The sequence below is a fragment of the Catharus ustulatus genome, chromosome Z, assembly GCF_009819885.2.
Source record: "Catharus ustulatus isolate bCatUst1 chromosome Z, bCatUst1.pri.v2, whole genome shotgun sequence".
Lineage (NCBI taxonomy): Eukaryota > Metazoa > Chordata > Aves > Passeriformes > Turdidae > Catharus > Catharus ustulatus.
In genome coordinates, this window is record NC_046262.2 from 807,497 (window position 1) to 824,626 (window position 17,130).

The 17,130-nt window shown below is 50.5% G+C and overlaps 1 protein-coding gene across 3 annotated transcripts in view; it reads right to left on the reverse strand.

The window, feature by feature from the left end:
• MAPK4 (mitogen-activated protein kinase 4) overlaps window positions 1–17,130 on the reverse strand; it is a 60,298-nt gene that overhangs the window by 22,916 nt on the left and 20,252 nt on the right. For 2 of the 3 annotated variants that reach the window (XM_033085836.1, XM_033085837.2), the window contains exon 2: window positions 6,096–6,812. In XM_033085836.1, coding sequence (XP_032941727.1) covers window positions 6,096–6,641 — 546 coding nt within the window. In that variant the 5' untranslated portion in view covers window positions 6,642–6,812. Of the gene's footprint in view, window positions 1–6,095; window positions 6,813–7,840; window positions 8,392–17,130 lie in introns of those variants that run through there. The other variant, XM_033085838.2, reaches the window with a different exon arrangement.

Here is a 17,130-nt window from a genome sequence, read left to right on the forward strand (position 1 = left end):
ATGATGGATGGATGGATGATGGATGGATGGATGGATGATGGATGGATGGATGGATGGATGGATGATGGATGATGGATGGATGGATGGATGGATGATGGATGGATGGATGGATGATGGATGGATGGATGATGGATGGATGGATGGATGGATGGATGGATGATGGATGGACGATGGATGGATGATGGATGGATGGATGGATGGATGGATGATGGATGATGGATGGATGGATGATGGATGGATGATGATGGATGGATGTATGGATGATGGATAGATGATGGATGGATGGATGGATGGATGGATGATGGATGGATGATGAATGGATGGATGGATGGATGGATGATGGATGGATGGATGATGGATGGATGGATGGATGGATGGATGGATGATGGATGGATGGACGATGGATGGATGATGGATGGATGGATGGATGGATGGATGATGGATGATGGATGGATGGATGGATGGATGATGGATGGATGATGATGGATGGATGGATGGATGATGGATGGATGATGGATGGATGGATGGATGGATGGATGATGGATGGATGATGAATGGATGGATGGATGGATGGATGATGGATGGATGATGGATGATGGATGGATGATGGATGGATGGATGGATGATGGATGGATGGATGGATGGATGATGGATGGATGATGGATGATGGATGGATGATGGATGGATGGATGGATGATGGATGGATGGATGATGGATGGATGATGGATGATGGATGGATGGATGTTGGATGGATGATGGATGATGGATGGATGGATGTTGGATGGATGATGGATGGATGGATGGATGATGGATAGATGATGGATGGATGGATGGATGATGGATGGATGTTGGATGATGGATGGATGGATGGATGATGGATGGATGGATGGATGGATGGATGGATGGATGGATGGATGGATAATGGATGGATGATGGATGATGGATGGATGGAGGATGATGGATGATGGATGGATGGAGGATGATGTATGATGGATGGATGGATGGATGGATGGATAATGGATGGATGGATGATGGATGGATGGATGGATGGATGATGGATGGATGGATGGATGGATGGATGGATGGATGGATGATGGATGATGGATGGATGATGATGGATGGATGGATGGATGATGGATGGATGATGGATGGATGGATGGATGGATGGATGATGGATGGAGGATGAATGGATGGATGGATGGATGGATGATGGATGGATGGATGGATGGATGGATGGATGGATGATGGATGGATGGATGGATGATGGATGGATGGATGGATGGATGATGGATGGATGATGGATGATGGATGGATGATGGATGGATGGATGGATGATGGATGGATGGATGGATGGATGATGGATGGATGATGGATGATGGATGGATGGATGTTGGATGGATGATGGATGATGGATGGATGGATGTTGGATGGATGATGGATGGATGGATGGATGATGGATAGATGATGGATGATGGATGGATGGATGGATGGATGGATGGATGATGGATGGATGGATGGATGGATGGATGGATGATGGATGGATGGATGGATGGATGGATGGATGATGGATGATGGATGGACGATGGATGGATGATGGATGGATGATGGATGGATGGATGATGGATGGATGGATAATGGATGGATGGATGATGGATGGATGGAGGATGATGGATGATGGATGGATGGAGGATGATGTATGATGGATGGATGGATGGATGGATGTTGGATGGATGGAAGATGGATGGATAATGGATGATGGATGGATGAATGATGGATGATGGATGACGGATGATGGATGGACGATGGATGGATGATGGATGGATGGATGTAGGATAATGGATGTTGGATGATGGATGGATGGATGATGGATGGATAATGGGTGGATGATGGATGGATGTATGGATGATGGATGATGGATGGATGGATGGATGGATGGATGGATGATGGATGGATGATGGATGGATGATGGATGATGGATGGATGACAGATTGATGATGGATGATAGATGATGGATGATGGATGGATGACTGATGGATGATGGATGATGGATGGATAATGGACGGATGTATGGATGATGGATGGATGATGGATGGATGGATGATGAATGTATGGATGATGGATGATGGATGGATGGATGGATGGATGGATGGATGGATGGATGGATGATGGATGGATGGGGAATGGATGGATTCACCGAGGGAATGAAGATTTATGGACAGGAAATTCCCAGCTTTCCCTGTTCTGCACCAGGAAAATAACCTCATTGTTCTCCTCATGGATGCTGGGAATGCTCTTTTTTCATGTCCAACGCTCCTTCACTCCCCTTTTGGGCACCGAGGTTCAGGGCTAGGTGCTCAAACCGCAAACAGCCATGAGAGAGATGAACTCCCAGGGATAAAGAGCATGGTGATGGAAAAGAGAGGAGCCTGCACAGTTGGGTGCTGAGAGCTTTGGAGAAGATACAGGGTGAGAGAGAGAGATGGATTAACAGGGTCATGTCCTGAGGCTTCTCTCCTGCTACACCTGATTCTCTGTGCCCTAAAGAGACGTGTGTCAGTGCCTGAGCTTTAGAACCTCGTGTATCTGAGACAGGGCTCCGATCACCCCAGCTCTGAGCAGCCTGGGAAGCTGCACACCCATATATGGACATGACCTTGGCAGCTGGAAATCTAGTTCGTTCACTGTGGAGAAGTTTCAGAAAAAAAGATGTCCCCACGACGCTCTCACCACGCAGAGGAAGGAATCTGAGCAGGAAAACCAGCCAAACTGTGGGAAAAACAAAGCCAAAACTGCTCTGCATCTGAGCTGGGGAGGCCAGCTTCTCGCTGAGCCTCATGACGTCTCCCAGAGCTGGGGAATTCTCCCATTCCCACCACGTTATCCTAATCCAGCATCTCCCAGAGCTGGGGAATTCTCCCATTCCCACCGTGTTATCCTAATCCAGCATCTCCCAGAGCTGGGGAATTCTCCCATTCCCACCACGTTATCCCAGCTCAGCATCTCCCAGAGCTGGGGAATTCTCCCATTCCCACCGTGTTATCCCAGCTCAGCATCTCCCAGAGCTGGGGAATTCTCCCATTCCCACTGTGTTATCCCAGCTCAAGGTTTGCCTGATCAAAGCCACATAAACAAGACATCTAGCCAGGCAAGGGCTATTATTCAGGTGCTATGTGTATTCTAAGCCATGTTTAAAATTCTGCTCACAATCCAGCGTGGTTCTTATTTGCCATTTCAACACTCAGCAGGACGGTTTGGGGTTTGAGAAACATCAGGTCAGAAGAGATGTGACCTTTGAGACAAATAACACCACAGAGCCTGCAATCTTTTGTGTTAGCAGAGCCCAGCCATTAGTGTAAGCATATTCCAGACACAAAACACGGTAAGAGAAAAAAAATAATCCACGTGCTTAAAATACAATAAAAAATTAAAATAAATTTAAAAAATCCAAGGTAATAAAGTGGATAATTATTGTAGGCCTTCAACAGGTACACCCTGGGCAGTCAGAAGCCTCTCAGAGGATACACCCAAGGTGGACGATGGTCATGAGTTTTTCACACAGTTATAAATTTGGTCTATGCGCATATCAGGGGTTAATTCCCCAATTACAGCTTCAGGTAATGAAGTACATAATTTACCTCCAGTTTGTTTCCCCTCAGTTCATTCTGTTTATACTTTTCAGGGCCTGAGGCAGAGGGTGTTCTTGAGTTTCTGACCAAAATGTGAAGACAGTTAGCTAACACTCTATGTGGAGTTCAGATCTATCCACTAAGGCAGTACAGGATTTGAAAAACACAAAAGCCAAGGCAAAACCACGAATTCTAAGGCACCAGGGCAGCCCTGGGGTGGATACTCCACTGCTCTGCCTCCTGCTGCTGCCTCCTGCCAGAGCACAGCCACAGAGCTCATAAATCCGTGTGAGCCTCGGAGGAGAGCAGAGCTTGAAAGGGAAACAGGGGAAGAATTGATTTTTCCGAGCCATCCAGAAGTGCTGGACATCAAAGGCAGGGCTGACCCACAACCCAGCCAGCCCTCCTGCTGTACCCCTGCAGGCCCTGGCACCCAGCTCTGGCAAACACAGCCCTGCTCAGGCCAGGAACCACCAAAAACTGGCATTATCTGCTGTTTTCAGCTCTGCTCTGGAGCAGCACCCAGCTCTCCCTGCACACTCAGAGGGGTATTTTCGCACTGCTGCTCCAGCCTCCCACTCCACGAGGAGCTGGAGGATGCTGGTGCAATGGCATCTGGCAGAATTAAACACCAACACGGGGCTGCAGCCCCTGACAGCTCCTTCCATGCGCTGGCTGTTATTGAGGCAACAGAGAATTGCTCAGAAATAACAGCAATTCTCCAGCAGACACGAACAGATGACTCCGACCCTGATCCCACAGTCCTTGACAACAGGACGCTCCTCAGCTCAGGGACTTCCTGTGCTCATGTAGCCTGCCTTGTTTGCAGGGGTTTCTCTGGGAGTTACCTGACTTTAAACAGACAAATCACACGTCTGAAAAGCCAGGAGCCTCTTCCTGAGCTGGGCCATAAATAATGAGTGAGGAAGGGAGCACAGAAAGGGCAGGGAGAGCGACAGGGACCCCGTGCTTGCTTCCTGCAACCTCATTCCTTTTCCTCAGGCTCTGTTTCTCCCCACAGCCCAGATTCCTATCCTGACCAAATCAGCTCAGCACCATGAGATTTTCTTTCTGCCATCCTCTGCTGCCTCCCCTTCCATGCCTCCCTTCACAGAGCAGTGGGCAGGAACCCACTGGTAAATGCAAAGTGCATTTAAACCTTGGTACGGGCACATGGGGGACCCCAGCCTCACACACCCAGCTCGAGAACACAGATTTTATCTCATCTCACAACACCAAAGAGTGGCTTTAACCAGAACCCAGCTGCAGACCACGCAGTGGCTTTGCTTTCTGCCGGGAACATCCAGACAGAGCCTCTACCACGTTCCTCTGCTGCTCAGGAGCCCAGCCTGGAAGGCAACCTGCGTTTCACATCTGCAGCTCTGCTCAGGATCCATTAGCATCAGGGGCGTGCGGTACAGAGCCTTCTCACCCATTATCCCGGGCTCCCTCCCTCCCTCCCACGCTGCTGTCAGCGCTGCAGGCTGCCCCGGTCACTCACATTATTATTGCTTCATGATACACTAAGTGCCGAACAGCAAAGAATTCAACGTGTCATTTGGATCCCCACCTCAGATGAAAGGGTTTGACCGCGTGTCAAAGACCCACTCCTCTCCCCCCATGTTAAATGAATGTAATTAAGGCGAAATTGGGTTTTTAGGAAGCTGGTTGGCACCCAAGCGAGGACAAAGCCCAGCAGAGGGGGTGTGGACATGCCAGGTCCCCTCCCCAAGTGCTCCCAGCAGCTTGTGCTTTTTGACAGCAGCAGGGCAAGGAACACAGAGCTTAGTCACACCCCTCCCCACAGTCCACTGCTGAGACAGAACAAAATACCTGAGCATGGGTTTGAGATACACAATAAACCCACAGGATGCAGCTGAAGGGCACTCAGACCCTTCCCCTGCCCTCCCTGCAGAGCCCTGGGGATTCAGGCAGAGCTCAGTGCATGGGCTATGCCCAGAAAACATTGAAGGCCAGGCTGGACAGGGTTCTGAGCAGCCCCAGCCAGTGGAAGGTGTCCCTGCTTGCTGCTGAGGGCTTGGACTGAACGAGCTTTGAAGGTTCCCTTCCCACCCAAACTGTGATTCCATGGACGGCCTGGGGCATAGAGGCCACCAGCAGTGACCACCCTTTGGGCCACCCAGAGGGGCTCAAGTTCCCCCTGGAAGACCCACCATGGCCCAGTCACACTCACAGAATTCACAGAATTCACAGAATTCACAGAATTCACAGAATCAATCACTGGGTTGGAAGAGACCTTCAAGATCATCAAGTCCAACCCAGCCCAAACACCTCGACTAAACCACAGCACCGAGTGCCACATCCAATCTTTCTTTAAACCCATCCAGGGATGGTGACTCCACCCTCTCCAATTCCACTACTTCATCACTCTTCTAATGATAACCTTTTTCCTAATATCCAACCCAATTTTCCAGCTTGAGCACATCACCCTACAAGCCCACGGTCTACCTTGTGCGAGTAGTGCTGGTCCACAATCCTGGCCAGGCCGAAGTCGCCGATCTTCAGCACCAGATCCTCGGTGCTGATGAAGATGTTGGCGGGCTTGAGGTCGCGGTGCAGGACGTTGGCCGAGTGGATGTACTTGAGCCCGCGCAGCAGCTGGTACATGAAGAGCTTGGCGTGCTCCTCGGCCAGCTTGCCCTGCTCCAGCAGCCGCGCCAGGTCCGTCTCCATGTACTCCTGCACGATGTACACCATGTTGAACTTGAACAAGTCCCCGCGCAGGTTGGCGCCCTTGGGGCCCAGCACCTCGTAGACCTTGACGATGTTCTCGTGGTCCAGGCGGCGGATGATCTTGATCTCGCGGAAGGCGTGCTTCATGCTGCGCGCGTCGCCCAGCGTCAGCTTCTTCACGGCCACCTTGCGGCAGCTGCGGCTGTCCAGCGCCGACAGCACCAGCCCGTTGGCCCCGAAGCCCAGCGGGCGGAAGTTCACGAAGCGGCAGCCCAGGTCGTAGCCGTACATGCTGGCCAGGCAGTCGCACTTCTCGGCCATCGCGCCCTCCCCGCCTCCGCGCCCTCCTCACTGGAAAAGCCGGCACAGCCCCAGCGCCTCCAGGTCAGGGATGTTGTTGGAAACCAAGCCCCTCATTATTATTTACGGGTTCCTGAGGAGGGCGTCTCGCTCTGAGCCCGCTGCTTCAAACCACACAGGGCAACGATAAATCTGGGGACACAGAGAGAAATAAAATGTTCTAAACTGGGTGAGGAACCACCAAGCAGCACAGAGAAGCACAGCCCAGAGCAGAAGGGCTCTTTTCCCTGAGATTTAAACAAAACTCAGTTTGTGGCTGTCAGAGAGCTTGGAGAGCTTCCAGGTTTGCAGGTCCAGCTTCCCAGCTGGAGCCAAGCCTGATGGCTACAGCATCCTGAGGAGCTCCCTGTGCCCCACAGCCTGGTCACTGCTGGGAGGGGAGGGGAGGGGAGGGGAGGGGAGGGGAGGGGAGGGGAGGGGAGGGGAGGGGAGGGGAGGGGAGGGAAGGGAAGGGAAGGGAAGGGAAGGGAAGGGAAGAGAAGAGAAGAGAAGAGAAGAGAAGAGAAGAGAAGAGAAGAGAAGAGAAGAGAAGAGAAGAGAAGAGAAGAGAAGAGAAGAGAAGAGAAGAGAAGAGAAGAGAAGAGAAGAGAAGAGAAGAGAAGAGAAGAGAAGAGAAGAGAAGAGAAGAGGAAGAGAGAACTTACGTGACGCCCATGCCCTGCCCACGTCACAGCTCACTGCAGGATAACCATGAGCAAAACTGTGACCTTTCACAGAATCATCAGTTATCCCCACACAGCACCACCAGCATTTTTCAGCTGCTTAATTTTCCCTTTTCCATTTGTAAGAGAACTGCAACTCCTACTTCCCTCTTTGCTGCCTCTTTTTATTTTTTTTTCCTCCTTTTTTAAAAATTTGCTTGAAAATGTTAAGGGGCAATTTGCAGTGGCTGAGCAGTGTGTCACATGTGCGACTGCCTGTGCAAACCACGGGGCAAAAACAGCTGGAAAAACAGAAATGAGGGTCCAAACCCTGCCTGCCAGGCAGCTGAGAGGGCCAGGGAGCTTTTCAGCGAGGATGTGACACCCCCTGAGCTCAGGTCCCACAGCAAACATCAGCAGCAGCCCGGGGGTGCCATCCCCGCTCCTCTCTGAAACTGAGACTGAGCAGGTAAATGTATATATATTTATATATGAGGGACATAAAAGGTGTTTTCTCACCCACTAAGGCATGAATGAGCTGGAGCAGGTGAGTGTGGAGCCAACAGGAGCTGGGTGAGCAGTGGAATGAGGATGAGCATCCCAGTTTTTGGGGGATTTTCCCGACAAAATACCATTTTCTGGTGGCAGGTGACCATGTGGTAACTCTGATAGCACTGTGGATTCACTCGGCACAGGCAATTTGGCAAGAGCAAACAGAGCTCTGAAGGTTGGATCAAGAGCTAGCTGACAGGAGAGAAGATTTAACTGAGTAGAAATGTAAAGTTCGTGTGATGCTCAAGCCAATGAGCGCAGTGAAACATTCCTATCCTTCCTGGAAGTGTGTGCAGCTCACAGTAAATTCGGATTTGGAGTTGGTATCTCTCTCAATCGTTGATGTGACCGTGCAGAGGGGGGCACGAGGTTTTGGGAAAAGACAGCTCAGGACCCTCGGAGCGCTTGGAGCTTCCCTGTGGTTTTGTTAGGAGTCAGGGGTGCAAACCCAAACCTGACTCCACAGAGGGACAGGTTTTTACACCCTTTTTGTTATGTAATTATAGAATCATTATTAAACCCATATTGTTCTATTGGATACATTGATCTTATCCAAACATAAATTCTTGTGATATCCATCAGCTCCCCAAACATCCCTCCTCATGACTCTTGTTACCACTACATCGCTTCTCATGATTCTTATTACAATATATTCAATTCACCAAACAATTATTACATTTAGTAATCACGTTATTTATCTCATGGTGATTCCACAGTTTCACATGATCCAATAAAGGGTACCAGCCCCAACCTCTGTTTCTGAATCTGCTGTGCACAGTTCCATGATTTTAGGAACATTTTTAACCCTGTGCTGTCAGTTTGATGGAACAGAAGGAGCAGGGGCTCCCTCCAGGTGTCCCTGAGCTGTGCCCGACCCTGGCCCCAAACAGCCCCGAGCCTAATTTTAATTTATTTATTTTAATTAAAAAAAAAATAAATAAAATAAAATAAAATAAAATAAAATAAAATAAAATAAGAAGAAATAAAATAAAATAAAATATTTTAAAATTAAATTAAAGATGAAATAAAATCATTTTTAAATAAAATAAAACTTAAAAATAAAGTAAAATAAAAAGTTTTAAAATTAAATTAGATGAAATATTATAATTTTTAAAAATAAAATAAAATATTTTTAAATTAAATTAAAATAATTTTAAATAAAATAAAAATTTTAAATATAGTAAAATAAAAAGTTTTAAAATGAAATTAAATTAGATGAAATATAAAATAAATTTTTAAAACTACCATAAAATATTTTAAAATTAAATTAAATTAGATAAAGTAAAATAAAATAAGTTTTCAATAAAATTAAATAAAATAAAATTTTAAAAGAAAAGGAAGTAAAATAAAAAGTTTTTAAATTAAATTAAATTTAAATTAAATGAAATAATGTAAAATAGTTTTTAAATAAAATAAAATTTAAAAATAAAGTAAAATAAAAAGTTTTAAAATGAAATTAAATTATATTAAATATAAAATATTTTTTTAAATAATAAAATAAAATATTTTAAAATGAAATTAAATTAGATAAAATAAAATAAAATAAGTTTTTAATAAAATAAAATAAAATTTAAAAAAAAGTAAAATAAAAAGTTTTAAAATAAAATTAAATTAGATTAAATAATATAAATTAATTTTTAAAAATTAAAATAAAAGAAAATAAAATATTTTAAAATTAAATTAGATGAAATAATATAAAATAATTTTTTAGAAAATAAAATACTATTTACAAATAAAATAAAAATAAAAAAACCAAAAATTTAAAAATTAAATTACATAAAATATAATATTTTAAAAAAAGAAAAGAAAAGAAAAGAATTTTTAAAAAGAAAATAAAATAAATTTTTAAAAATAAAATAAATTTTTTAAAATAAAATAAATTTTTTAAAAATAAAATAAATTTTTTAAAAATTTGGGCCAGCCCGGGGTGAAACACAGGAGCATCCCGGGCTGGGGGATGCAGGGATGCCCTGCGAGGAGCATCTGCCAGCAGCCGGCAAGCACCGATAATTAATCACAGCCTCCTTCCAGCCCGCAATTATCTAATGCTGCCTTTCGCACGCAAGGGCTGAGCAGGGAGAGCGGCTGGGGCTGGCAGGGAGCGGGGCGGGCTCGCCTCTGAGCCCCAAAGCAGGGCGGAAAAACAGATGGGGATAAATCCTGAGGGTCTGCAGGGAGAGAGCATCCCGTGCTGGAGGGGTGAGGGCAGGGAAAGGGAGCACCGGGAGGTGACGGGGCTGCAGCAGCAGCTCTGGGGCTCCTCACTCGTGGGGGAACACCTGAGCCTGTCGAGAGATCCGCTCTGTGCTGGAGGTCTCTGGGAGAGGAAGGGAAAAATAAAAGGAACGAAAATCATCTGCTGGTGGTGAAAGCTGAAAACAGGGCTGGGATCGGCGTGCTTTAACAGGGTGGGTTTGAGAGGTATCTCTGTGCCTCGCCTCGGCCCCGGCACTCAGAGACACCCAGAATCACCTGGAACCACATGGAACCACTCAGAACCACCTAGAGCTGCTCAGAACCACTCAGAGCCACCTGGAACCACCAAGAGACACCCAGAACCACCTGGAACCACATGGAACCACTCAGAGCTACTCAGAACTACTCAGAGCGACCCAGAACCACCTGGAACCACGCAGAACCACCCAGAACCACCTGGAACCACACAGAGCCACCCAGTACTGCTCAGAACCACCCAGAGCCACTGACAATCACCCAGAACCACTCAGAACTACTCAGAGCCACTCAGAACCACCTGGAACCACACAGAACCACCAAGAGACACCCAGAACCACTAAGAACCACCCAGAGCTGCTCAGAACCAATCACAACCACCCAGAACCACCCAGAACCACCCAGAACCACGAAGAGACACTCAGAGCCACCCAGAACCACCTGGAACCACCCAGAACCACCTGGAACTGCTCAGAGCCACTCAGAGCCACCCAGAACAACCTGGAACCACACAGAACCACCCAGAACCACCTGGAACCACTCAGAGCCACCCAGAACCACCTGGAACTGCTCAGAACCACTCAGAGCCATCCAGAACTACTCAGAGCCACCTGGAAACACTCAGAGCCACTCAGAACCACCTGGAACCACCCAGAACCACCTGGAACTGCTCAGAACCACTCAGAGCCATCCAGAAGTACTCAGAGCCACCCAGAACCACCTGGAACCACGCAGAGCCTCCCAGAACCACCTGGAACCACACAGAACCACCTAGAGACACCCAGAGCTGCTCAGAACCAACCAGAACCACCCAGAACTGCTCAGAGCCACCCAGAACCACCTAGAGGCACCCAGAACCACCTGGAACCACACAGAACCACCAAGAGACACTCAGAACCACCCAGAACCACTAAGAGCTACCCAGAACCACTCAGAGCTGCTCAGAACCACTCAGAGCTGCTCAGAACCACCCAGAACCACCAAGAGACACCCAGAGCCATCCAGAGCCACCCAGAGCCACTCAGAACCAACCAGAGGCGCCCAGAACCACCTCGAACCACTCAGAGGCACCCAGAGCTGCTCAGAACCACCCAGAGCCACTCAGAACCACCCAGAACTTCTCAGAACCAACCAGAAGCACCTAGAGCCACCTAGAGCCACTCAGAACCAACCAGAACCACCCAGAGGCACCCAGAACCACCTGGAACCACTCAGAACCATCCAGAACTGCTCAGAGCCACCCAGAACCACCCAGAACTTCTCAGAACCAACCAGAACCACCCAGAACCGCTCAGACCCACTCAGAGCCCAGGTACGAGGATTCACACCGAGCTCCTTGGCTTCCCCCAGACGCAATGGAAAGAAACCAAGCTCTGCCTCGTCAGCCTAATTATTAATAATTAGTAGAGCTCTAGAAGCACTGAAAGGGAAAGCACAACATGCGAGGGGGGGGTGGAAAGGGAAGAGGGAGCGCTGTTTTTATTCTTTGTGGTGCTGCTGGCTGTGTCTCAGTCCCCAGCTGAGCTGGCCCCGCTGCAGCTCCTGCAGAGTCCACCCCAAAGCAGGGCCCTGGAGCCCTGTCCTGACCCTCCTGGCCACATCCCTCTCTCTGAAAAGCTGCTGGAAAACAAAATGAGCTGTATTTGGGGGGACCAGAAGGCAGCAGGATCCCACTGGAGAGGGAGAGAGGCAGACCAAGGGAAGGGATTCTGCCATGGAGATGCTGCAGGGCTGGAGCCCCTCTGCTCTGGAGCCAGGCTGGCACAGCTGGGGCTGCTCCCCTGCACAAGAGAAGGCTCCAGGGAGAGCTCAGAGCCCCTGGCAGGGCCTGAAGGGGCTCCAGGAGAGCTGCACAGGGACTGGGGACAAGGCATGCAGGGACAGGACACAGGCAATGGCTTCCAGTGCCAGAGGGCAGGGCTGGATGGGATATTGGGAAGGAATTCTTGGTGCAGGTTTCCCAGAGCAGCTGTGGCTGCCCCTCGATCCCTGGAGTGCCCAAGGCCAGGCTGGACAGGGCTTGGAGCAGCCTGGGACAGTGGAAGGTGTCCCTGCCATTGCAGGGATGGAATTGGATGACCCCAAAGTTCCTTCCAACCCAAACCACTCTGGGATTCTCCGGCTGACCTCTGTATCTGTTCTCTCTCTGCCTCCAAGGCAACAGCAAACCCCCCGGACCAGGCTGGCCAGCCTCCACCTGAGGCCACATTTCCCTGCCTTTCCCACTCTCCAAACCACCCCAGCCCACCAGGAGCCCCGAGGAAACGCCACCAGCAGCCCCAGTCTGTGCCCTGGCCGTGGCTGTAATGAGGCAGCAGCAGGGTCGGGATTTGGAAAATGGAAATGTGGAAATTCAGACCAGAGCCCCTTTTCACCAGTGGAGCCAAACTCAGAGTGAGCCTCAGCACAGCTGCAGCAGAGCACGGCCAGCAGCTCAAAACAGAATTTGTGGCTACACAAAGCAAAAGCGGCATGCAGGGAGGATAAACCCGAGGTGCTCGGGCTGCTGGTGGGCTCACAGGGGCTGTGCTGGCAGCTGGGACACCGGCTCCAAGGGGTCTCAGGGATAACTTTATTCCCAGCCCCTTTCCTGTTGGAACCCCGGGAGTTTTGAATTTTCTGTGCTTTCTGACACTGACCCCCAAAATAACTGCTTTTGTCTTGAGGCCTGGGAGAAGGCTTCCAAATTTGGGTGATAAAGTTAGAATCACTAGTTTGAATAAAAGTGTTGAATAAAAGTAGCTGATTTTGTTTTGTCAGTACATAAACACAAATATTTTGATAAAATGTGCTGCATGGATCTTTCTATCTATTCAGCATCCATACATAAGAGCATGCAACAATTACAGAAATGCACAACCAAACTCAGAGTGGAGAAAGATCATGAATAAATGGTTTGTCTGCTTAGCTAACCTCACAGCGTTGTGAAAAAAATTTCAATTCACCTCTCATTTGTTTTTTCACCAGGGGCAGCAGCTGCCTCTGCACAGATGTGGGGGTTTTATAATTGGCATCCTCTCAGAGCTCTGATGGCCCTCCCAGTGACTCTGGTTGCCCAAACAGTGACCAGAGCTTTGAGAGGGCAACCAGAGCCCTGAGAGGGCAACCAGAGCCACTGGGAGGGCAACCAGAGCAATGTGAGGGCAACCAGAGCCCCTCTGGGGGCAACCAGAGTCACTGTGAGGGCAACCAGAGCCTGAGAGGGCAACCAGAGCCCCTCTGGGGGCAACCAGAGTCACTGAGAGGGCAACCAGAGTCACTGAGAGGGCAACCAGAGTCACTGAGAGGGCAACCAGAGCCACTGGGAGGGCAACCAGAGCCCTGAGAGGGCAACCAGAGTCACTGAGAGGGCAACCAGAGCTACTGAGAGGGCAACCAGAGCCACTGAGAGGGCAACCAGAGTCACTGAGAGGGCAACCAGAGCCATGGGAGGGCAACCAGAGCTACTGAGAGGGCAACCAGAGCCACTGAGAGGGCAACCAGAGTCACTGAGAGGGCAACCAGAGTCACTGTGAGGGCAACCAGAGTCCCTTTGAGGGCAACCAGAGTCACTGAGAGGGCAACCAGAGTCACTGAGAGGGCAACCAGAGCCCTGAGAGGGCAACCAGAGTCCCTTTGAGGGCAACCAGAGTCACTGAGAGGGCAACCAGAGTCCCTTTGAGGGCAACCAGAGTCACTGAGAGGGCAACCAGAGCCCTGAGAGGGCAACCAGAGTCACTGAGAGGGCAACCAGAGTCCCTTTGAGGGCAACCAGAGTCACTGAGAGGGCAACCAGAGTCCCTTTGAGGGCAACCAGAGTCACTGAGAGGGCAACCAGAGCCCTGAGAGGGCAACCAGAGCTCTGAGAGGGCGACCAGAGTCCCTTTGAGGGCAACCAGAGTCACTGAGAGGGCAACCAGAGCCCTGAGAGGGCAACCAGAGTCACTGAGAGGGCACCCAGAGCCCTGAGAGGGCAACCAGAGCTCTGAGAGGGCGACCAGAGTCCCTTTGAGGGCAACCAGAGTCCCTTTGAGGGCAACCAGAGTCCCTTTGAGGGCAACCAGAGTCACTGAGAGGGCAACCAGAGCCCTGAGAGGGCAACCAGAGCCACTGGGAGGGCAACCAGAGTCACCGAGAGGGCAACCAGAGTCACTGAGAGGGCAACCAGAGTCACTGAGAGGGCAACCAGAGCCCTGAGAGGGCAACCAGAGCAATGTGAGGGCAACCAGAGCAATGTGAGGGCAACCAGAGCCCTGAGAGGGCAACCAGAGCTCTGAGAGGGCAACCAGAGTCACTAAGAGGGCAACCAGAGCCACTGAGAGGGCAACCAGAGCCATGGGAGGGCAACCAGAGCCATGGGAGGGCAACCAGAGCCACTGAGAGGGCAACCAGAGTCACAGAGAGGGCAACCAGAGTCCCTTTGAGGGCAACCAGAGTCACTGGGAGGGCAACCAGAGCCCTGAGAGGGCAACCAGAGTCACTGAGAGGGCAACCAGAGTCACTGAGAGGGCAACCAGAGTCACTGAGAGGGCAACCAGAGCCCCTCTGGGGGCAACCAGAGCCCCTCTGGGGGCAACCAGAGCAATGTGAGGGCAGCCAGGGCTCTGGCTTGCCCACTCGTGCAGGGCTGTAGAGCTGGCACAGTTTCCCCATTTTGGGTAGCTCTGACATTTCCTCCCCACCTCTCTCAGCCCAGCACTCCTCCCAGACATCCCCCGTGCCTGTCCCAGTGTCCCATGGCTTGCTGAAGCCCTGCCTGGTCTTTTCCTGCAGGAAACCCCCCCAGGCTTTAGCCACAGCAGGAAACAAGGACGAGGCTCCTGCTGCTCTTTGCCAGCGAGCGCTGCAAGGCTGAAATCCAATTATTGCATCAATAAATGCAGCTCCTGGTGCCCAGCCCTGCAGAGCGCCCCACGGGCACGCCGAGCTCTGCTCTGCTCTGCTCCCTCCCCACAGACCCTGTGCCTGGCTGCCTGCCTTGTGTCCTCCCAGCTCACCCAGGAGGTGGCCACAGGGCTGGGGGTGCGTGTCCCCCCTTCCTGTGACCCCCAGACTCACTTGGGGGACACCAGGAGTGGCTCAGGATAAAACAGAGATTGTGGGGCAAGAACCCAGCAGCAAAACCAGCAGGAGAAGCTGGAAAGAGAGCAGAAAAGACTTGGAAAGGTCTCCAGGATCACCAAGTATGAACATTAACCACATCATATCCACAAATTCCACGTACACAGGCCTGCGGAGCACTTCCAAGCCCCCCAAACTCATGGTGAGCACAAACAAACCGCTCATCTCTGAAGAACAAGGGATGCTGCACCGGGTGTGCTCTGTGCTGGGGTCACCCTGCCCTGGTGTCCCCTCCTCTTGTGACCCCCAGACCCACAGGCTATGCTCTGGGGACACCAGAAGTGGCTCAGGAGAAACAGAGAGATGCAAAACCAGCCCAACCCCAGCAGAAGAATCTGGAAAGAGAGCAGAAGAGACTTGGAAAGGTCTCCAGGATCACCAAGTACAAACTTTAACCACCTTTAACCATGCCACATCCACAAATTCCACATCCACAGGCCTGCAGAGCACTTCCAAGCTCCCCAAACTCTTGGTGAGCACAAACAAACTGCTCATCTCTGAAGAACAAGGGATGCTCTGCACCGGGTGTGCTCTGTGCTGGGGTCACCCTGCCCTGGTGTCCCCCCTTCCTGTGACCCCCAGACCCACGGGCTGTGCTCTGGGGACACCAGGAGTGGCTCAGAATAAAACAGAGAGATCGTGGGGCAAGAACCCAGCAGCAAAACCAGCAGGAGAAGCTGGAAAGAGAGCAGAAGAGGCTTGGAAAGGTCTCCAGGATCACCAAGTACAAACTTTAACCACCTTTAACCACGCCACATCCACAAATTTCACGTGCACAGGGCTGCAGAGCATTTCCAAGCCCCCCAAACTCATGGTGAGCACAAACAAACCGCTCATCTCCAAGAACAAGGGATGGGCTGCACTGGGTGTGCTCTGTGCTGGGGTCACCCTGCCCTGGTGTCCCCTCCTCTTGTGACCCCCAGACTCACGGGCTGAGCTCTGGGGACACCAGGAGTGGCTCAGGAAAAAACAGGGAGATTGTGGGGCAAGAACTCAGCAGCAAAACCAGCCTGACCCCAGCAGGAGAAACTGTCCAGGGAACCATTAAGGGTGGAAATGGTCTCTAGGATTGCCAAGTACAAACTTTAACCATTCCACATCCACAAAAACCACATCCACAGGTCTGCAGAGCACTTCCAAGCCCCCCAAACTCATGGTGAGCACAAACTGCTCGTCTCTGAAGAACAAGGGATGCTCTATGCCGTGTGTGCTCTGTGCTGGGGTCACCCTGCCCTGGTGTCCCCCCTCCCTGTGACCCCCAGACCCACGGGCTGGGCTCTGGGGACACCAGGCATGGCTCAGGAAAAACAGGGAGATCCTGGGGCAAGAATCCAGCAGCAAAACCAGCCTGACCCCAGCAGGAGAAGCTGTCCAGGGAACCATTAAGGGTGGAAATGGTCTCTAGGATTGCCAAGTACAAACATTATCCATGCCATATCCACAAATTCCACATCCACAGGCCTGCAGAGCACTTCCAAGCCCCCCAAACTCATGGTGAGCACAAACAAACTGCTCATCTCTGAACAAGGGATGCTCTGCACTGGGTGTGCTCTGTGCTGGGGTCACCCTGCCCTGGTGTCCCCTCCTCTTGTGACCCCCAGACCCACGGGCTGGGCTCTGGGGACACCAGGAGTGGCTCAGGAAAAAACAGGGAGATCGTGGGGCAAGAACCCAGCAGCAAAACCAGCAGGAGAAGCTGGAAAGAG